The 16,255-nt window shown below is 39.8% G+C and overlaps 1 protein-coding gene across 2 annotated transcripts; it reads left to right on the top strand.

Moving 5' to 3' along the window:
- The first annotated feature begins 2,027 nt into the window (after nt 1-2,027).
- rasal3 (RAS protein activator like 3) lies at nt 2,028-14,550 on the top strand. 2 transcript variants are annotated; one of them, XM_086142376.1, is made up of 19 exons: nt 2,028-2,783; nt 4,765-4,895; nt 5,104-5,173; nt 6,305-6,372; nt 6,568-6,653; nt 7,034-7,154; nt 7,577-7,675; nt 7,745-8,419; nt 8,523-8,667; nt 8,750-8,894; nt 8,983-9,219; nt 9,306-9,507; nt 10,020-10,111; nt 10,185-10,298; nt 11,352-11,535; nt 12,449-12,559; nt 12,650-12,840; nt 13,480-13,564; nt 14,222-14,550. In XM_086142376.1, exons 1-19 carry the CDS (start codon nt 2,222-2,224, stop codon nt 14,330-14,332), a joined length of 3,429 nt encoding a protein of 1,142 aa, XP_085998502.1. In that variant the 5' UTR covers nt 2,028-2,221; the 3' UTR covers nt 14,333-14,550. The 2 variants fall into 2 exon arrangements, with proteins under 2 accessions (XP_085998502.1, XP_085998503.1); XM_086142377.1 differs by lacking the exons at nt 2,028-2,783; nt 4,765-4,895; nt 5,104-5,173 and adding an exon at nt 5,472-5,670.
- The last annotated feature ends 1,705 nt before the right edge of the window (nt 14,551-16,255 follow it).

The following is a 16,255-nucleotide window of genomic DNA, read 5'->3' as shown; positions in this document are numbered from 1 at the left end:
CCAGATTGATCTTGCCATAAAATGACATTGGAATATAAAAACTCCTTTAACTGCTTGATCACAAGATCTTTCAACATGTATGTCAGCACTGATGAATTATTTATTGGTTGATGATTAGTTAAAGGAGAACATAAGCTGATTTCCATACAGGGGGATTTCCGTTTCTTTTCTGCCACAAGATTAAAGAGATTGAAAAAGGCTTTGGTGCAAAATCAGCTGCAAGATTCAAAAAGTATAGATCTGTAAAATCAGGTAGGAAACACTTCCAGAAATCTAAAGCTTTAAGGGCTTTATGAACTTCCCCAAACAGCAAAAGGTACAAAACTTGAAGGTTCCCCATTGTGCATTGAGAGGTCTGTGCAGGGTTTCACAGAGACAGCTTCCACAAAGATAAACAAGGAGCTAGAAGATATAAAATTTAACACCTCAATCCTATCTATCTATCAGGAACCGGTAGAAACTGGTCCCATCTAAACAAGTTTACCATGATTCGATGACTGTAAAACTTCCTCCGGAGCAGATGGAGTTCTGTAGCAGCTAATAACGATGAAATAAAACACTTAGCAATTTTACATTTATTTCCAGTTGTTTTCAGATGGATTTAGAAAGAACTATCGAGGCAACAGCACAGCCACCTTTCTTAGGCTTGTCTGTATGATAAACAGGTTCTCCAATAATGCAAATAGCTTAATAAACAAAAGATTTGATCAGTCAAGTTTCCGCAATTGCAACGATATCAGCATCTGTTGTTTTAACCCATATCTTGACCATATCTGTCTTAGAAAACAAGCTGCGCACATTTTAGATAATAATTTCATGACTAGACAAGGATAAACAATCAGATGGAGTCTGGATACACTGCAATTAGGACACATTAACCGACTGAAACAATAATAAGACAACAATAATCTCTGCCATATAACATTGCATTTTAAATCTGGCATTTGAAACGTTGAAACCAAGCACTGTCCTTTACAAATCCTGAGGGAATTATGCAAAACTTGACGGCTATGAATTTGAAATAAGTCTGACGGGTTGGGCAGTTGGGATGATACGTTTATGTCCTGTGCTTTGTGGATTGGTTACTGCACAGGTTCGACAGCAGCAATAGTCATTGGTCTTGATCAACTTCTGAAAAGATATTCACTTTGTATATGCCTTAAATTTAAATTTAAGTCCCAGTGTAAGTAAAACAAAACACATTTTTTGACTCACTTGAAAATCAAAGTAACAGATTGAAATCTGATTGCAAACAGATTGCAAACAGTGGCAGGAATATTACAAAACAACACATCTAACCAGTCACATCACTGGATGGCACCTTCTATTCATTATCTACATACCAAGAAGAAACATGAAACATTTTTTTGGAGGTGAATCTGGCAAAGTGCACTTCAAGCAGTGTTTTGTAAAGAGCTTGCCAGAGACCAGTGACTACAGGAAGTACTTTTTTTTTTTTTTCAGAGTCTAACAAACACACCATGACAGGAAGTATGGCCTTGTTTTTACAGGAAACTAGTATCAAAAGTCAACAGTTTATACACCGCCAGGTACCTGCACATAGAAAGGGTCCAAATCATACTGCTGTCCTATACTGATCAGGCTTGTTGATTGTCAAATTTGGATTGTGTGCATTTGAGATCAGGGATTTTAACTTGTCATTGATGATCTATTACGAGTTAACCAAATTGTACTTCCGTTGCTGTTACTGATAAAATGACTCATAATAAGACAGTCCAAATGTCCTGTGAAGTTACCATAAGCACACCACCATTCGTTCACATATCACTTGTAAATGTGGAAATGAAATGCATTATTTACTGAAAATATCAAACCCAATCTGTTAAGAAAACCAACTGACAAGGCAACTGACAGGGCCGTGTATGAGTAAAGTTAGTAGTAGTTTGCTTTCAGAAGTGAACTTCTCTGTGTCATTTCATGAGGAAGCAACAGAGCAGGAGAGGAGTTGGGGACTGTGACAAAGCAACCGCAGACGTAGCAGGTAGCGGCATACTGTTGCGGAACGTCATGCTTGCAAGAAAGGAAACGAGAGAAGCAGAGTTAGAACGACAAATGTCCTCTACTGCGCTATCCTAAACAAACCTCCAAGACAGGGTTGGAGCACCAAGGCGAAAGATCAGCACACCTCTGGGGGTAAAGGCAAAAATATTTTTCTGAAAATTCTGTTTCATTTGATGCTTCCTTGAAGCGAGATCTAAAAATGGGCACAGAGGAAAAACAAGCCGATTCCGCAGGTCAACAACAAAAGACTGAGCAGGAGCCACCTGAAAAGGAGCACCAACAACGACAGGCTGAGTCAAGCGAAGCCCTCAACTCGTACCAGTGGCAAACTGGCTCAAAGGGAACGCTCAATGGGAACGAAGAAGGATCAGGAGTACCTGATAAAAGTCATAAAGCCACGTCCAGCAAATGGAGCAAGATGCAAACATGGCGAAAGGCCCTGAGTGAAGACACTGGAGAAAAGCATTCTACCGGGAAGGGTAAAGAGGGAAGCAAGCTGGAAAAGGGTTCTGGAGGAACACGAAAGAACCCCTTCAGAAGGGCTCAGTCTGAACCGCCCGGGACACTTTTCGCAGCGATGTCCTCTAGCTCAGGTCAGGCGGCAACGTCGAAAGATGCCCCAGAGGCCTCGGACGACTCTCCCACAGACCCTCAGCAAGGGAACGGAGGGACACTCCTCAAAAAATATTGGAAGACAGTATCTCAAAAACTTAAAAAGCCCAGGTTACGCAGTCGAAGCACCATGACCTCTTTACTGCCAGGTAAGGCATCACTGATAAAGTCAAAGTAACTATTGGGGGGAACATGTGGGAAACTAGAAAAATGGTTCATAAACAAACTTAACTTGCTGCCTCAGAGCAGATTATAATAAAACAAGAAATTAGTCAAAGCTCTGTTTTTATTTTGGAGAGAATTTATTAATTCATTGTAATTGAGGCATGTTTGATGTTGTCCTCAGTTCTTGGTAAATTCTGCCTAAACTTACAATAAGATCAAGTTAATTCAGGAACTTCTTTCATACGCAACATCAACAAGTGCACAGAAGAGTTTAAGAGTAATGAATATTCCCAACTAAAGGGCAGTTGTATTAGTTCAAACCGTTTTCAACATATCTTCCACTGCGACATCTTAGAGTCTAGCAGCAAATCATGAACAACCTCAGCAGATCCCCTAACATTTTACAGTATATGTGTTCAAAAGACTCTGGGTTGGGTTTTTTTGTGACATTTTCTAGTCAATTTGAGCACAAACTTGATTTTCTTTTATCTGTTTTGATGGATTTATCACTTCTTCATACACTTCAGCAAGAGAAGGCAAGTTATTAAAAAAAAACCAAAAAAAACAACGTCATGGTTATATTTTAACTTCCTTTGGTGGCCAAATCAGAGGGTTCATTTACATTCATTTACAAAGGACAAATATGTCGGTGTCTAATGGATCTAGGATCTTGCAAGCAGGGAGGGGTGGATGACCAATAGTGAGAGGATAAGCATGACGTCATATGTCTAGTTTTCACGAGTGATATATCATGAGTGTAACGATAGTTAGATGCACAGTGATATAATTCGTTTGAGCGTTTTCATTATCAATCACTGCATTTGAGCCCACTTTTAAAGGCCCTGCTACTCACCTGTAAAAATATATCGATATATGTATGCGATAATATGCAATTCTACTTTTTAGGTGTTGGTAAAACTATTGGTTTTCAAAAATAGCAATCAGGTTGTTTTTTTTATAGCAAGGAGCTCTTTAAATGTATTTACCAGTATCTACTTCTTTCCAAAATGAAAATCAAGAGTGTCTGTTGTTTATTTTCTTCTCCATCGATATTAGTGGAACGACAGCTGAAAGAAAACAAAAGAAAAACCCAACTGTTTAATCAAAAAATTATTAATTGTCTCTACTTATAGAGACACTCAAGGCCGCTCTACTCTACCTTCTGCCTTACACAGAGGCTAAAGAGAGAGGACCAACTTTTAAAATACTGCTGGTGGTGTTTTTAGTTTTGACTTTTTTATAGATATACTCGCATATGAATTCAGATTAAACACTGACCATTCAGTTTAAGAGAATCACCCTCCACAGAACTCTCATCATGTTGAATTAGAAACCTCAGTAAGCAAAGATACAACTTCAGAAAATTGAACAAAAGTCAAAAGAAGCGCCGTTTCAAACTTCCTGGTTACTGAAGTAAAACACAAAAAAACAGACAAGACAGCTTCCTGAATTTCTGCATGCAAAATCTTTGCTACCTACTGCCTCATGTTTTGTTAGATGGCAGGTAGACTTTCTTATCATTATCATCAAATATCCCTTCCTATTTTATTCTGACTCTGATTTAATAGATATCAGTCTTTATTTTGCACTTTATTCTATTTTGTAAAAAATATTTAACTGAAAAGGAGACACAGATCACTGAAGGATGTGGATGACAAGATGACGAGACGAAAATGAGAAAAACACACAGGATGTGTGCAGCTCTTATAGCTCACATGAAGAGCCAGATATTATCATTCGCTGCAGCAGCTTCACAAATGGGAGAGGCCAAGTGCTGCCACAGATTGCCATCACACCATAATTACCCCGAGTACTGCACAAAAGAGCCTCACATATGCCTGCAATTACTGTCAATAAAAATGAATTATTTATGAAATCAGTAGGGGTATATTGTGTATTATTCAGAATGATGGCATAGAAAAAGAACATATAGTCTACATGTGTGTTTGTCTGCTTGCGTGGCAGGTTTGGGTGAAGATGAACCTGCAGCTATTCCAGCTGAGCTCTCCTGGGTACCACCTCTGGAAGTGCATTTATGGGACATTAGCAACTGTGTTCTTGGAGATGGACAAATTCTCATCACCCCAGAGGAAGAGGTAAAACATACATGCACTTCCTCAACTCAACATGATGAGTCCAAAGTCATTTTGCCCTCACATTGCCCCTAAAATGTGAGGTGTTAATTTAAAACCGAGAATAAAACCATAAAAACGAGAATAAAAACTGGTCACATCTTTTCAAATGACCCTAAAGTTGGCATAATACACGTGTGTAACATGTGTGTGTTTTCCACAACCTTCGCAGTGGACCCGCACCCGTGTCAACAGCGCCCTTTCCAACCTCAGCATGCGAAACCTAATGGATATTGAAACAGGTCAGCACACACACATTTAAATTGGTTAAATGTACAGAAGATTCATTAATATCAAACTGCAGTGAAACTTCAATGATTGGGGGTGATAAGCACAATAACTATTGGCATCACAGTTACAAGAAATATGATATCCTGCCAAAACCCAAAGAGGAAATAGCTGAATCTTTACGCATGCCAACATTTGTCAAATTGCTTCCTCTACATTTTTTGAGCAAAGATAACATCGCAGAAATGCTCTCTCGTGGTCCAGCTTGTGGCACGAGGGCAGCTTCTGCTCTCATTCAAACTCCGATGCCCGTTGATTGCCCAGACTGTGCCGAGGTGGTGATTGACACCGCATAGATATTTTGCTGGTTTTTACCGTCTCAGCAGTAGCATCTTTTTTCCACAAAGAAAGGAGTGAAATGTCATCAGGAGATTGAAGAAACAAGATAGTGGCACATCTTTGTACTAAATGATGGGATTTAGACGCTGGATTGTGTGTGGTGGGGCTTTGGGTAAGCAAGGAGTATGGATTTCAATTATAACTTAATGTTTAGGCAAGGTTGAGAATAAACTTTACTTTGATTGCTACATCTTTAGCAAAAAAATACAAATACCGTCAATGTAAGATTAAAGATTATTAGAAGATGTGAAAAAAATGTTAACGTTCAGTGCAGGTGCAGATATGGTTGAATGTGATTACATTGAATCAAGTTGTGATGGCTTAAGATGAGCTTCTGTTACTGGCACCAATTGATATTTTTGGATAGATAAATATCTGAAACCAATATCTTAACTTCAACCAATATATACAGAAATAGAAAACATGTTGCATTGATTACAACAACAAAAACTAAATTTAATAGCAAGATATTTTTAACACTGCAAACTTTTGTCAGGTGCTGTATATTTATCAAAGACCTTTTAAAAACAAATGTTTTTCACATTTTATGGGTAAAATAAGCCACCACTGGATCTAGCAAATGCATGATTCCATTTTAAGAAGAATGAAGTACGAATACACTATCTTGAAAACATGTCTTTTGAAGTGCACTTACACTTGATGGCAAATTTAAACAAATTCCCTTTTCAGGAAATAGACTTGAAATCTAAACTGAAATTTGTCAAATTTGTGTTCATTTATCTCAGAATGTAGCCCAGACCACATGGGCCTGACAGGAGGTCCTCGAACAAAAAATCAAGATGGGGGTGTGAGGGTGAGTGTTGTATACATAAGAGATAATCATTCTTGATTCTTGATGGCAACCGGACATGAATTTCTTCACTTGAAGGCGTTTCACCCCTGGAACGTTTTCAAGTGAAGAAGTTCAAATCCACGTCCGCCCAGAGTTTCTCGCTGTGGTAAACCATAATATGCCCTCATACTCCGTGTTTGCTTCCTTTGCCCTTAGGCGCTGATCAAGCGACGGCTTGAGAACAGGGCCAAGAGGAACAGCAACAGTCAACAAAATGTCACGGGTTTAATCAAGGGAGTCCGGTAAAATGCATGCTAATGCTGGAGATGGCAAAGAGTCAAGTCCAGAACTTTTAATTATATTTGTGATTTTGGAGTAGAGCCTCCTCTTGTCCATTTAATTTTAAAAGATACCTGAGATTTAACAACCATACAGTAAATCTACAGTATAATATTTGACTTCTACTCAGAGAGATGAAACTTATTAAAGCATCTAGTTGTATATTCATCCATATAATGCACTTTTAGACTTTTGAAAAATGTTTGGGATTTTGGCGCTGTGGATAAGTGCCAATACATATTTTTACATACGTTAAAAAATTATCAATACTTCTTTTTACTTATGCTATGTAACCCTTAAATATTCATGGTTTGGCTGACTTTTTCTCCCTCTTTCGTTTCAGGCATTATGGGTCCCGAGAGTCAGTTTCGATTCCAGTGGGAAGTCTTGACCTGAGTGCTGATACCAGCACTGTGATCAGACCCGTCCACAGCTCTATTTTGGGTGAAAAATACTGCTTTGAGGTACACTTTGACTTAATAAAATTCTCGTTCTTCAAAAATTCTCTTTGCCACCAATGTTAGAGACATGTTTGTGTGGGTTCAATCATCTAAGAACCCTTTTGCTATTTGACAGGTTGGAGAATTGCCACAGGGCCACTTCTAACTAAACTTTATATTCATGTGTCAGGCATGGCTTTATGCGTGCTATCATTAGAATGCATCTATTTGACATGCTAATTCCGTCTCTAGGCCTTGTTCGGTTCTAGACATTAATTTCTAATCATTACTAATCTCAATAAGAAATACTGGATTCCGGTGGAGTTGGGTTACAATCGTTAAACCGTGGCTAAAAAGGTTCGCTCCTTGTGTTATTATCAGAAAAATATATGCCATGGAATCCAAAAAGAATCCTGCTGATATGAATGCACTTCCTATACTTATAGGTAATAAATTCTGAAAGCACACATTGCTTTGGCTGCTCCTCCGCTGCAGAGCGTGATCGTTGGATTGAAGATCTGAGAAGGTCTGTCCAACCAAATAAGGTAAGACCACACTCGCTCTTAATAGATTTCAACACTGAAAAAATTCTAAACATGGCATTGTTTTCACAGGACAACATTGAGCGCACAGAGAATTCTCTCAGTCTGTGGGTGAATGAAGCGAAGGATCTGCAGCCGAAACGGCGATATTACTGTGAGGTTCACCTGGACGGGACTCTGTTCGCTCGCACCAGCACCCGAGGAGTCGGCAAAGCGTCCGTTCAATCCGGCCAGGCCGGTGACAGCTCTAACATGTCGCCCGGGTCCTCAAGTGCCGGTGGAGGTATAGCTGGAGGGTGCCAGCTATTCTGGGGTGAATTCTTTGAGCTTGACAACCTGCCCAACATCTCCCAAATCACCCTGCATCTCTTCCGTGAAGAAGACCCCAAGAAGAAGCGTCACTCACGAGATGAGTCCATCTTGCAGCCCCTTGGCAGCGTAACCCTATCTTTAGCTGAGATTCGAGGTAGGACCTACCAAGAGAGGTGGTATCCCATCATTCCGTACAAGGCCTCAGGCACAGCTGGACACAAAGACCTTGTGGGGCTGCAGACTTCACTCCGTATCAAGGCCCGGTTCCAGAATCTGCAAGTGCTGCCTATGGAGAAATACAAGGAATTTGCAGAGTACGTGACGAATAATTATGTGGAGATGTGCCAAAGTTTGGAGCCATTTCTGAATGTAAAGGAAAAGGAAGAGCTGGCAGGAGCTCTGGTCCACGTGCTGCAGAGTATTGGCAAAGCCAAGGTGAAGAGTCACTCCAGGAAGCCATTTCATTGAGAAATCATTTGATATAAAAGCACCAAACAACGGTCTTTTGGTTGTGCTTACACGTATCTGCGTGTTTCAGGAGTTCCTCACTGATTTGGGAAGTGCAGAGGTGGAACGCCTTGGAGATAGGGAGGCACTCATCTTCAGAGAGAACACGCTCGCCACTAAAGCGATCGATGAATATATGAAGCTGGTCGGACAGAAATACCTGATTGACACACTAGGTAAGTTTGCTCTGTAAAAAGCTGGCTGCCTGTCACCAGTATATTTCTTTAAACCAACCCTTCGCTTCCTCCTTCTTCTCAGGTGACTTTATCGCCCGACTTTACACAAAAATGGAGAGCTGTGAAGTTGACCCTCGTAAATGCCACGCGTCTGAATTGGCAAACAACCAGATGCACTTGAAGGAAGCATGTGAGGAGGTGGTGCAGAAAATTACTCAAAACCACGGGTAAGAGATTGACACTCATCATAAAAAACACAGAAGCATAAACAGTATTCAAATTGTTTTCAAGGAAGGACATGTTTAATCTCTTCAGATCGTTTCCGGAGGAGTTACACAAGATCTTTTCAAGCTGGATGGAGCAATGTGAAGCCCGGGAGAGACCAGAGATTGGCCAACGTCTCATCTCCGCTTCCCTTTTCCTTCGCTTTTTATGTCCCGCTATCCTAAGTCCGTCCCTGTTCGGTCTGACACAGCCTTACCCGGAGCCAAACACCCTTCGAGCACTGACCTTAACAGCTAAAGTCATCCAAAATCTGGCCAACTTCACTCTGTAGGCAGATGCTACTTTCTAAATTTGCACCTCGACGAATCGCCTTTTGATTCCCGTGTTCAAAAAAAGATATGATATTTACTCAGGTTTGGAGAGAAAGAAGAGTACATGCTCTTTATGAATGAATTCCTGGAGCAGCACTGGGATGGAATGAGGGACTTTCTGCAAAAAGTGTCGAACCCAGACACAGAAATTCCAATGACTTCCTTCGACGGCTATGTGGATCTTCCCCTGCGCCTTGCTGTGCTGCACGGCTTGCTGGTAGACATTATCTATCAGCGGGACCAGGTGAGATGAAAAGGCAATACAAATGCTGTCACAGTGGTTGAAATAATTGAGGATAGTAAAGCTATCCTGAATAACTGGCAGGCTGAAAGTTGATTAAACTTTATGAAATTGACTGATTAATTAATTTTTGATCAACAAAAAATGAAATACTAAAGCATCTTTGTTAAAAAAGGTGGGACTTTATCAGTAACCCAAAATTATTTTGTGATATCTGTGGTAACTATATAGTAGAGTTTCCAATAATCCTGTTCTTGTCTTTCCAGTGTTAAAAGTTTCATTTTTTGACAATACTACTGACTTTTTACCATAGTTTAAAGAGTACATGTAATCTGTATTGAAGTTGGACCCACATGGCAATTAAACTGTCATTTGCGTCAGGTTTGCTTTGGATTACTTCCAAATCTTTTTCAGTCACATTTCCTCTTTAACATGATGGTATTTCCCATCCAATAAAAACATGGTAAAGCAATAATTGTATAGTAAAAGTCTGTACAAAATTGTTTCTTCCCCAGGAAACAATTGACAATTGGCACCCGCTGCCTTCGATCCTGAACCAGATATCAGATTCACTGGGCCCAGACGCACCTCGTATCATAGTTAGCAGGTTTGTTGAGTGATGCGCTACAAATTCAAAAATGGGATTGCTGCATGTTACAGAGACATGCTTTCTTTTGCAGCCAAATGAGACAAACCAAGCCGATGTATGTTCCTCCCAAAGACTTGAGCAAATACAGCCCTCACCAATCATCCATGCAGCAGCTTCCTGTGGACTCCAAGGGAGCGAGAGATGGGTACGATAATAATTTTCTTTGATACAAAGCTGTTTTATCTGTTTTTGGATGGAAGTGATAATGAAGGCCAATTTTGAGTGCGCCCAGTTGTCATATTATAGCATTATGGTCCTTCCGTGCATGCGGTGGTGCTTGTCCCTCTCACATGCCTCCCAGTGGTTCAACTTCTGCAACTAGATCTCATGGTTGGCCATGTCTGGAAACTGCAGCTTGGTGCTTGAAGAGATGCTTCAAGCCTAAAGGTGGCATTTAAATCCTCCAATCACATCTCCTAGACTCTAGGAGATAGATAGATACCTGATATTAGGAGATGAGTAGGAGATGCCTGTCTTCCTCTCATTCTCAAGGGGCAGCTCCCTCAGTCGCTTAACATCATCACCCAAAAGACGGTGGATGGCCAGTGAAACTCAAAGGCCAGTTCAGACAGGCCAGTCAAGCAGTTTTTTCAGTCACCCGTAGAAACAATTTCACACAAAATTGTCTAATCTTAAATTGAGAAACTCATAAAATGTAACATGTAACGACAAAAATATTTGACACCTAAGCATACAGTACCTTAGGTATTGGGAAAAATGCAAAATTACTGGAGTGGTTAAATCAATGTACTTGGATTAGTCAACATTGTGATTTTTACACCTATAATGTAGAACTATAGTTGAAATAAAATTCAAAATGTGTAAATAAGCTAAAAACTATTTTACCATTCACATAAAATTCTATGGGAAAAACAAAACAAAACATTTAAAAATGATCCGTTGAATGCTCATCTGCATTAAAGAGGATTTTTTTTATTTATTTAGGGGTTCACCCTGCGATTCAAGAGCAGGTAACACAAAAACTTAGCCTAATCATTTACTGTACTTGTATGAGAAAGGATGAATGGAAACGTTAACATGGTTTATCTTCAATATTTTTTGCATCAGCGATTTCAGGAATGCACTGAACAGAACATTTTGAATTCAATTCAAAATTTTTCAATTCAAGCATGATTGCGATGACACCTCAGTTAGCCTTCCAATCATACTGTGATTGATTCGTCATCCATTTACACAGAGACGGCAGAACTCGGAAGAGTATGAAAGCGAGAAAGCCAGTCGTCAGAACACAGAGTGCCCCACATAGACATCCCGCCCTGACAAAGAGGGTGAAGAGGCAGACCAGTTCAGCAGGTGTGCCCACTGCTGACAATGAACAAGAGATGGAAGCAAACCAACCGCATATCTCTTCACCCAAAGCTGTGAGTAAGAAGTGAAAGAATGAGCGTGATTGGGAGTTTTTGTTGGGGTCTGATTTCATTGAGCATTTGCAGTTAATCTAAATTCAAGAGTAATAGCTTCAGTCACAGGGCACTGGCTCTCCTCCCCAGGTCCACTGACATGGTGTTCTACATATTTAATCCATGACAATAAAATGATCTACTTATTTTTTCAGAACCAACCCAGATTCGGCTTTCATTGACCATTTTCTTTGGAGCCCAGTTTCTTACACAGTAGAGTGGTGCAAACTAAACAATGCTGCAAAATTAGACTTATACATCATTTTTGCTTACTGAAATTCTCTTTGAGCAGCATTTGATGATATTCTTATTTGAAGAAGTCTTGGCTAAGCCTGGTACAACGTCAATGTAATACCAAGCCTCTTGCAGCTTCTCATTCAAAGACAGAGATAATGGACTTTAGTGTAGTCCAGTTAATTTGTGAAACAATTTGTTGGCACGTTGATATATTCTTGACTTTTTTTGAAATGAGGTTCAGAAAAAAGAAGGTTGACCTTTATATGTGTGATTTATTTGTGTATTTATTTTAGAAAACAATGTTAAACTTATTTTTGGTTGTCTCAGTATATGTGTAGAAATGAATGACATTATCTTTGGCTTCCAGGCTAAGTATTTGAATTACATCACACTGATTACTTTTTCATGAAATTGTTCTACACAGTACAGGTATAATTGTATTCAACTTGGATGTGGGTACGGATATAAGAAGGTCATGGGTTGTGATACAGCAATTGGTACTTTGCATCATTTTTAAAAGACTGTCTTGAAAATTGGTCTGTGTCAAATTGACAATTCTTTGAGACTTGTGTTCAAATATTAAAGTACAATTTTGTCTGTGGAGGCGGAAGGAATCTGACACTTTTTCCTGTCCCAGGGGGAGAGGATCAAACGCCAACCTGCACCGGTTCCCTGGATTAAAGATGTACACAACAGAGAATCCAGGGAAATAAAGACTGAGGATGAGGAGTTCACCTTACTGGAAAGGGTATGCCATACGCACATTTTTGACACTGCATAGGATTTGTGATTACACTGTGAAAATTTCTAACATTTGCACTTGTCCATCACGCACCAGCATGCCGAAGAACTGTCTGAACTGCGTCTTGGGATCGAGCAGGTGACGGAGCGAGAACTGGACATGGCCAAGCGCCTGGAGGACTTTATCATACAAAGTCAGGACCAGAATGCAATGCTGCAAGCTGAAGTGAGCGAACTGCGGGATCTGCTGGCTGTGCGAGAAGATCAGCTTGCCAGCGCCACCTTTAGGTATGATTATGAAGTCCACCAAGATTTTATGTAGTCCAGATAAAAGTACACAAATCTTGTAATCTTCTGTCCTCCCTCAAAATTTGCCGCTACTCTCAAACTGTGAATTATGAACACTAACCTTAAGTAAATGTAAAATAGAAATGATATCCAAATGACCACGATAAGTAGCGGGTACACTTTGAAATTCTACCTATTTTTTAAAATCAATGTTTAAGACCTATAATTTTCATGTCTTTTTCACTTTTAACATCAATATCATTTAACAATCCTGCATTCATGAAAACAATGACCTTGCACCATCTACACTTTAAGCTCTGTGAAAAAATATTGCATCTGGAGAAGCATGAAGTCAGACACAGCAGAGGCATGAAGAAAATTTAAAAAAGACCAATACACAGTTAATGGATTAAGGGCCATCTTTGAATGGATGAACTCTGAACATTAAGATGACACAATAGATTTACACAAATAGTCAAAGAGAGGATACATATAAAGAAAGACAGTTAAATGGTCACATGTTAAGGGGAAAGCGGTCTAGAAATGGAAGATATTCAACAGTTGGCATTAAATAACATATTCAGTAGAAAGAGCTATGTACTACATGTTTGATCATCTCCGCTCTTCTGTACCTGTCAGGTTGGGAGTGATTGAAGAGGAGAGGGAAGACGATCAGAGGAAGCTGAATGTTGCCATGGCAGCGGCTGAGCGTGTGAACATACTGGTGAGAAAAACAACAGACACTTTACACGGGAATAGGAAGTGATGGAATGTTAAAGTATCAGAGCATTTATGCTGTTTAAAATGTTACTCTGCAATATTTAAAGCACTCATTACAGACCATTTTTACTTTTAACCCTAGAACACGAGTGTCGGGTGATTTTCACCCACAAATCTTGTCATGTGATTTTCATTGTGTTGCCATTGAGTTTTATGGGTCCTTGGGTTGCATCAGGCTGCTCACTGATGTTATTAATTGTATGTTTGTTTCCCTCCTCCCATCGGCCCATCTAGAAATTGATGAAAACTGTATTTTATCCAGGATATTGTATTGGGTAAAATATACCCAACGTTAGTGATGGTGTTACTTATCTAAACATTAGTGTTCTAGGGTTATATATGGTAACATAGTAACAACTTTGACATATTGTAGGAATCACCGGTGATACAATTAAAATACATTCAAACACTGTATTAGTAAAACATCTTCAACTTTGACTTTAAACCAACTTTGGACTTTTCACTTTTCACGCCACTTTATGATTTACAATTAAATTAATTGCAGATTATTTATTCCATCACATTCACAGACGTATGACCAAAGCTCAGCAAGAACTGTGCATTGACATATTCATTACAAAATGTGCTATCATGATCCTAGGAGGAGCAGCTTGCAGGCTTGATGAGGGACTGTCAGCAGCTCAGCGAGAACGTCATCGCCGGACAAAACAATGTACAGCATCCAGAGAAATCCTCAGTCAATTGCATCTGATCTGTGATATGGTGATATTAAATAATGCTGTGTAAATACATATACAAGCAGTCAAGTTACAAAATATAAGCAGAGATCACAGTAAACGTTTGCATTTCTTTCTATTATAAAGAGCTGAGTATGAGATGACAGATATGTCTGCATGACATGGTTCAGTGTATTACAGCTATGTGCTTGCTTGTAAACATCTCATAAATAAAACAATAGTACCTGCTGTGCATACTGCAGTTTGTCATCAACAAAGTTGGAAAATTGTATTTGCAATTTACACTCTCTTAAGACGGCTTGTAATCTGTTGTCATTTTAAGAATGAATTGTCGAAAAATTTTAGACAATCCATTTTTTCATTTTAGACTAAAATGTGTTGGTAATTTCAATCAACCCACAAAGAATTGAACGATACAATACAGAAGGGTGACGCGACCAGTGTGCGTGTGCTGCCCTCTAGTGGTCCTGGGTGGGTAAGTCGCCTGGTTTGCACACAAACGTATAAGGGGCGTGACGCTGCATACACACTGTGACAAGAGTTGATTTCTACAAATACAGCTCGAAAAACTACAATATGATGAAAGAGTTCAATATTTGTTGTCACTCATGTCAGAAAGTCAAACCTGTTTATTATAGTGATTCATCACACATGGAGTGAATATTTTAAGCCTTTATTTCTTGAAATCCAAATAATGCATTCCAAAATTCAGTATGTCTCAATAAACGAGAAGTTTATGCAAGATCGAGAGATAAAGGATATTTTATACAGAAATGTCAGGTCATCTGCATTGTTGGGTCTGGTGTCCCTCATCTACCTCTTGATAATCCCTCATAGATCCTCTATGAGGTTATGGTCAGGCGGGTTTGTTGCCAATGAAGTTGTTCAGTAACACCATGGTCACTGACCAAGCTTTTGGTACCTTTGGCAGTGTGTAAAGCTAGACAGCAGAAGGGAGGATGAAGTGTTCTACATTCTCCTGGTAGACGGCTGCATTGACTGTGAACTCCAGAAAACACGGTGGACCAAAAGCAGAACATGACATGCAGCCCAAATCAACATGGATTGTGGAAACCTTACACTGGACTTAAAGCAACGCAGATTCCGTCCCTCCACACTCTGGAACTTTGATTTCCAAATGACTTGCAAATTTTACTTTTGTCTGTCAAGAGGACTTTGGACCATTTAGCAACAGTCCGGTACTTTTGCTACACGGCCCAGGTAAGACGATTCCAAGTTTGACTCTGCTTCAGGATTGGATCGGCATGAGGAATGCAACGTTTCTTGCCCGTGTCCCTGGGGTTGTCTGTGCATAGCGTCTCCAGCCGCTGTCCATTCCTTGTGAAGCTCCCCCTAATTCTTGACTGGATTTTGCTTGACGCGCCTCTCAAGGCTGCGCTTATCCCTTTGCTGGTGCGCCTTTTCCTCCCTCTCAACTTTCTATGAAGATGTTTGTATGCAGAACTCTGTGAACGACCAAGTTCTCCAGCAATTACCTGTTGTGGTTTACCCTTCTTGTGGAGGTTGTCAATGACTAACTTCTGGATATCTGCCAAGTCAGCAGTCTTCCTCAAGATCATGTGGCCTTGTGACCCAGACTGAGAGACCATTTAAACTTTAAAATTGCCCACCCTTTTTTGCCTTGCAAGCTACTTTTCAAATGACCATGTTAAAATGATCTACCTCCACTAAAATGTATTTATATATCTACTGAGTATACTTAACACAGTAAATGTTTGTGGATCTTGCATAACTGCATGAACTCTTATGGCACACTACAACAGTACTTTTTTGGTAAATACCTTATTCTGATGACTTGAATGGAGTAAGTAGCATAGTTGAAGTTAGCTGTAAGTAAAATGACTGCTGTGCTGGGATTTGAGTTCCTTCACCTTTTTCCTTTTCAGCTCATTTTTCGGAGGGAAGTCAGTGCTGTA

Source organism: Fistularia commersonii, chromosome 35 (assembly GCF_037954325.1).
Source record: "Fistularia commersonii isolate RoL2024-O1a breed Wild chromosome 35, RoL_Fcom_v1.0, whole genome shotgun sequence".
NCBI classification, from domain to species: Eukaryota; Metazoa; Chordata; class Actinopteri; order Syngnathiformes; family Fistulariidae; genus Fistularia; species Fistularia commersonii.
This window is presented reverse-complemented; position numbering and strand designations above follow the sequence as displayed.

Coding starts and splice junctions, on each gene's coding strand:
- rasal3 (XM_086142376.1), top strand. CDS start 2,222: ATGGGCACAGAGGAAAAACAAGCCGATTCCGCAGGTCAACAACAAAAG. Junction 6,373..6,567: donor ATCAAGATGGGGGTGTGAGG/GTGAGTGTTGTA, acceptor CTTTGCCCTTAG/GCGCTGATCAAGCGACGGCT. Junction 9,508..10,019: donor TTATCTATCAGCGGGACCAG/GTGAGATGAAAA, acceptor TTTCTTCCCCAG/GAAACAATTGACAATTGGCA.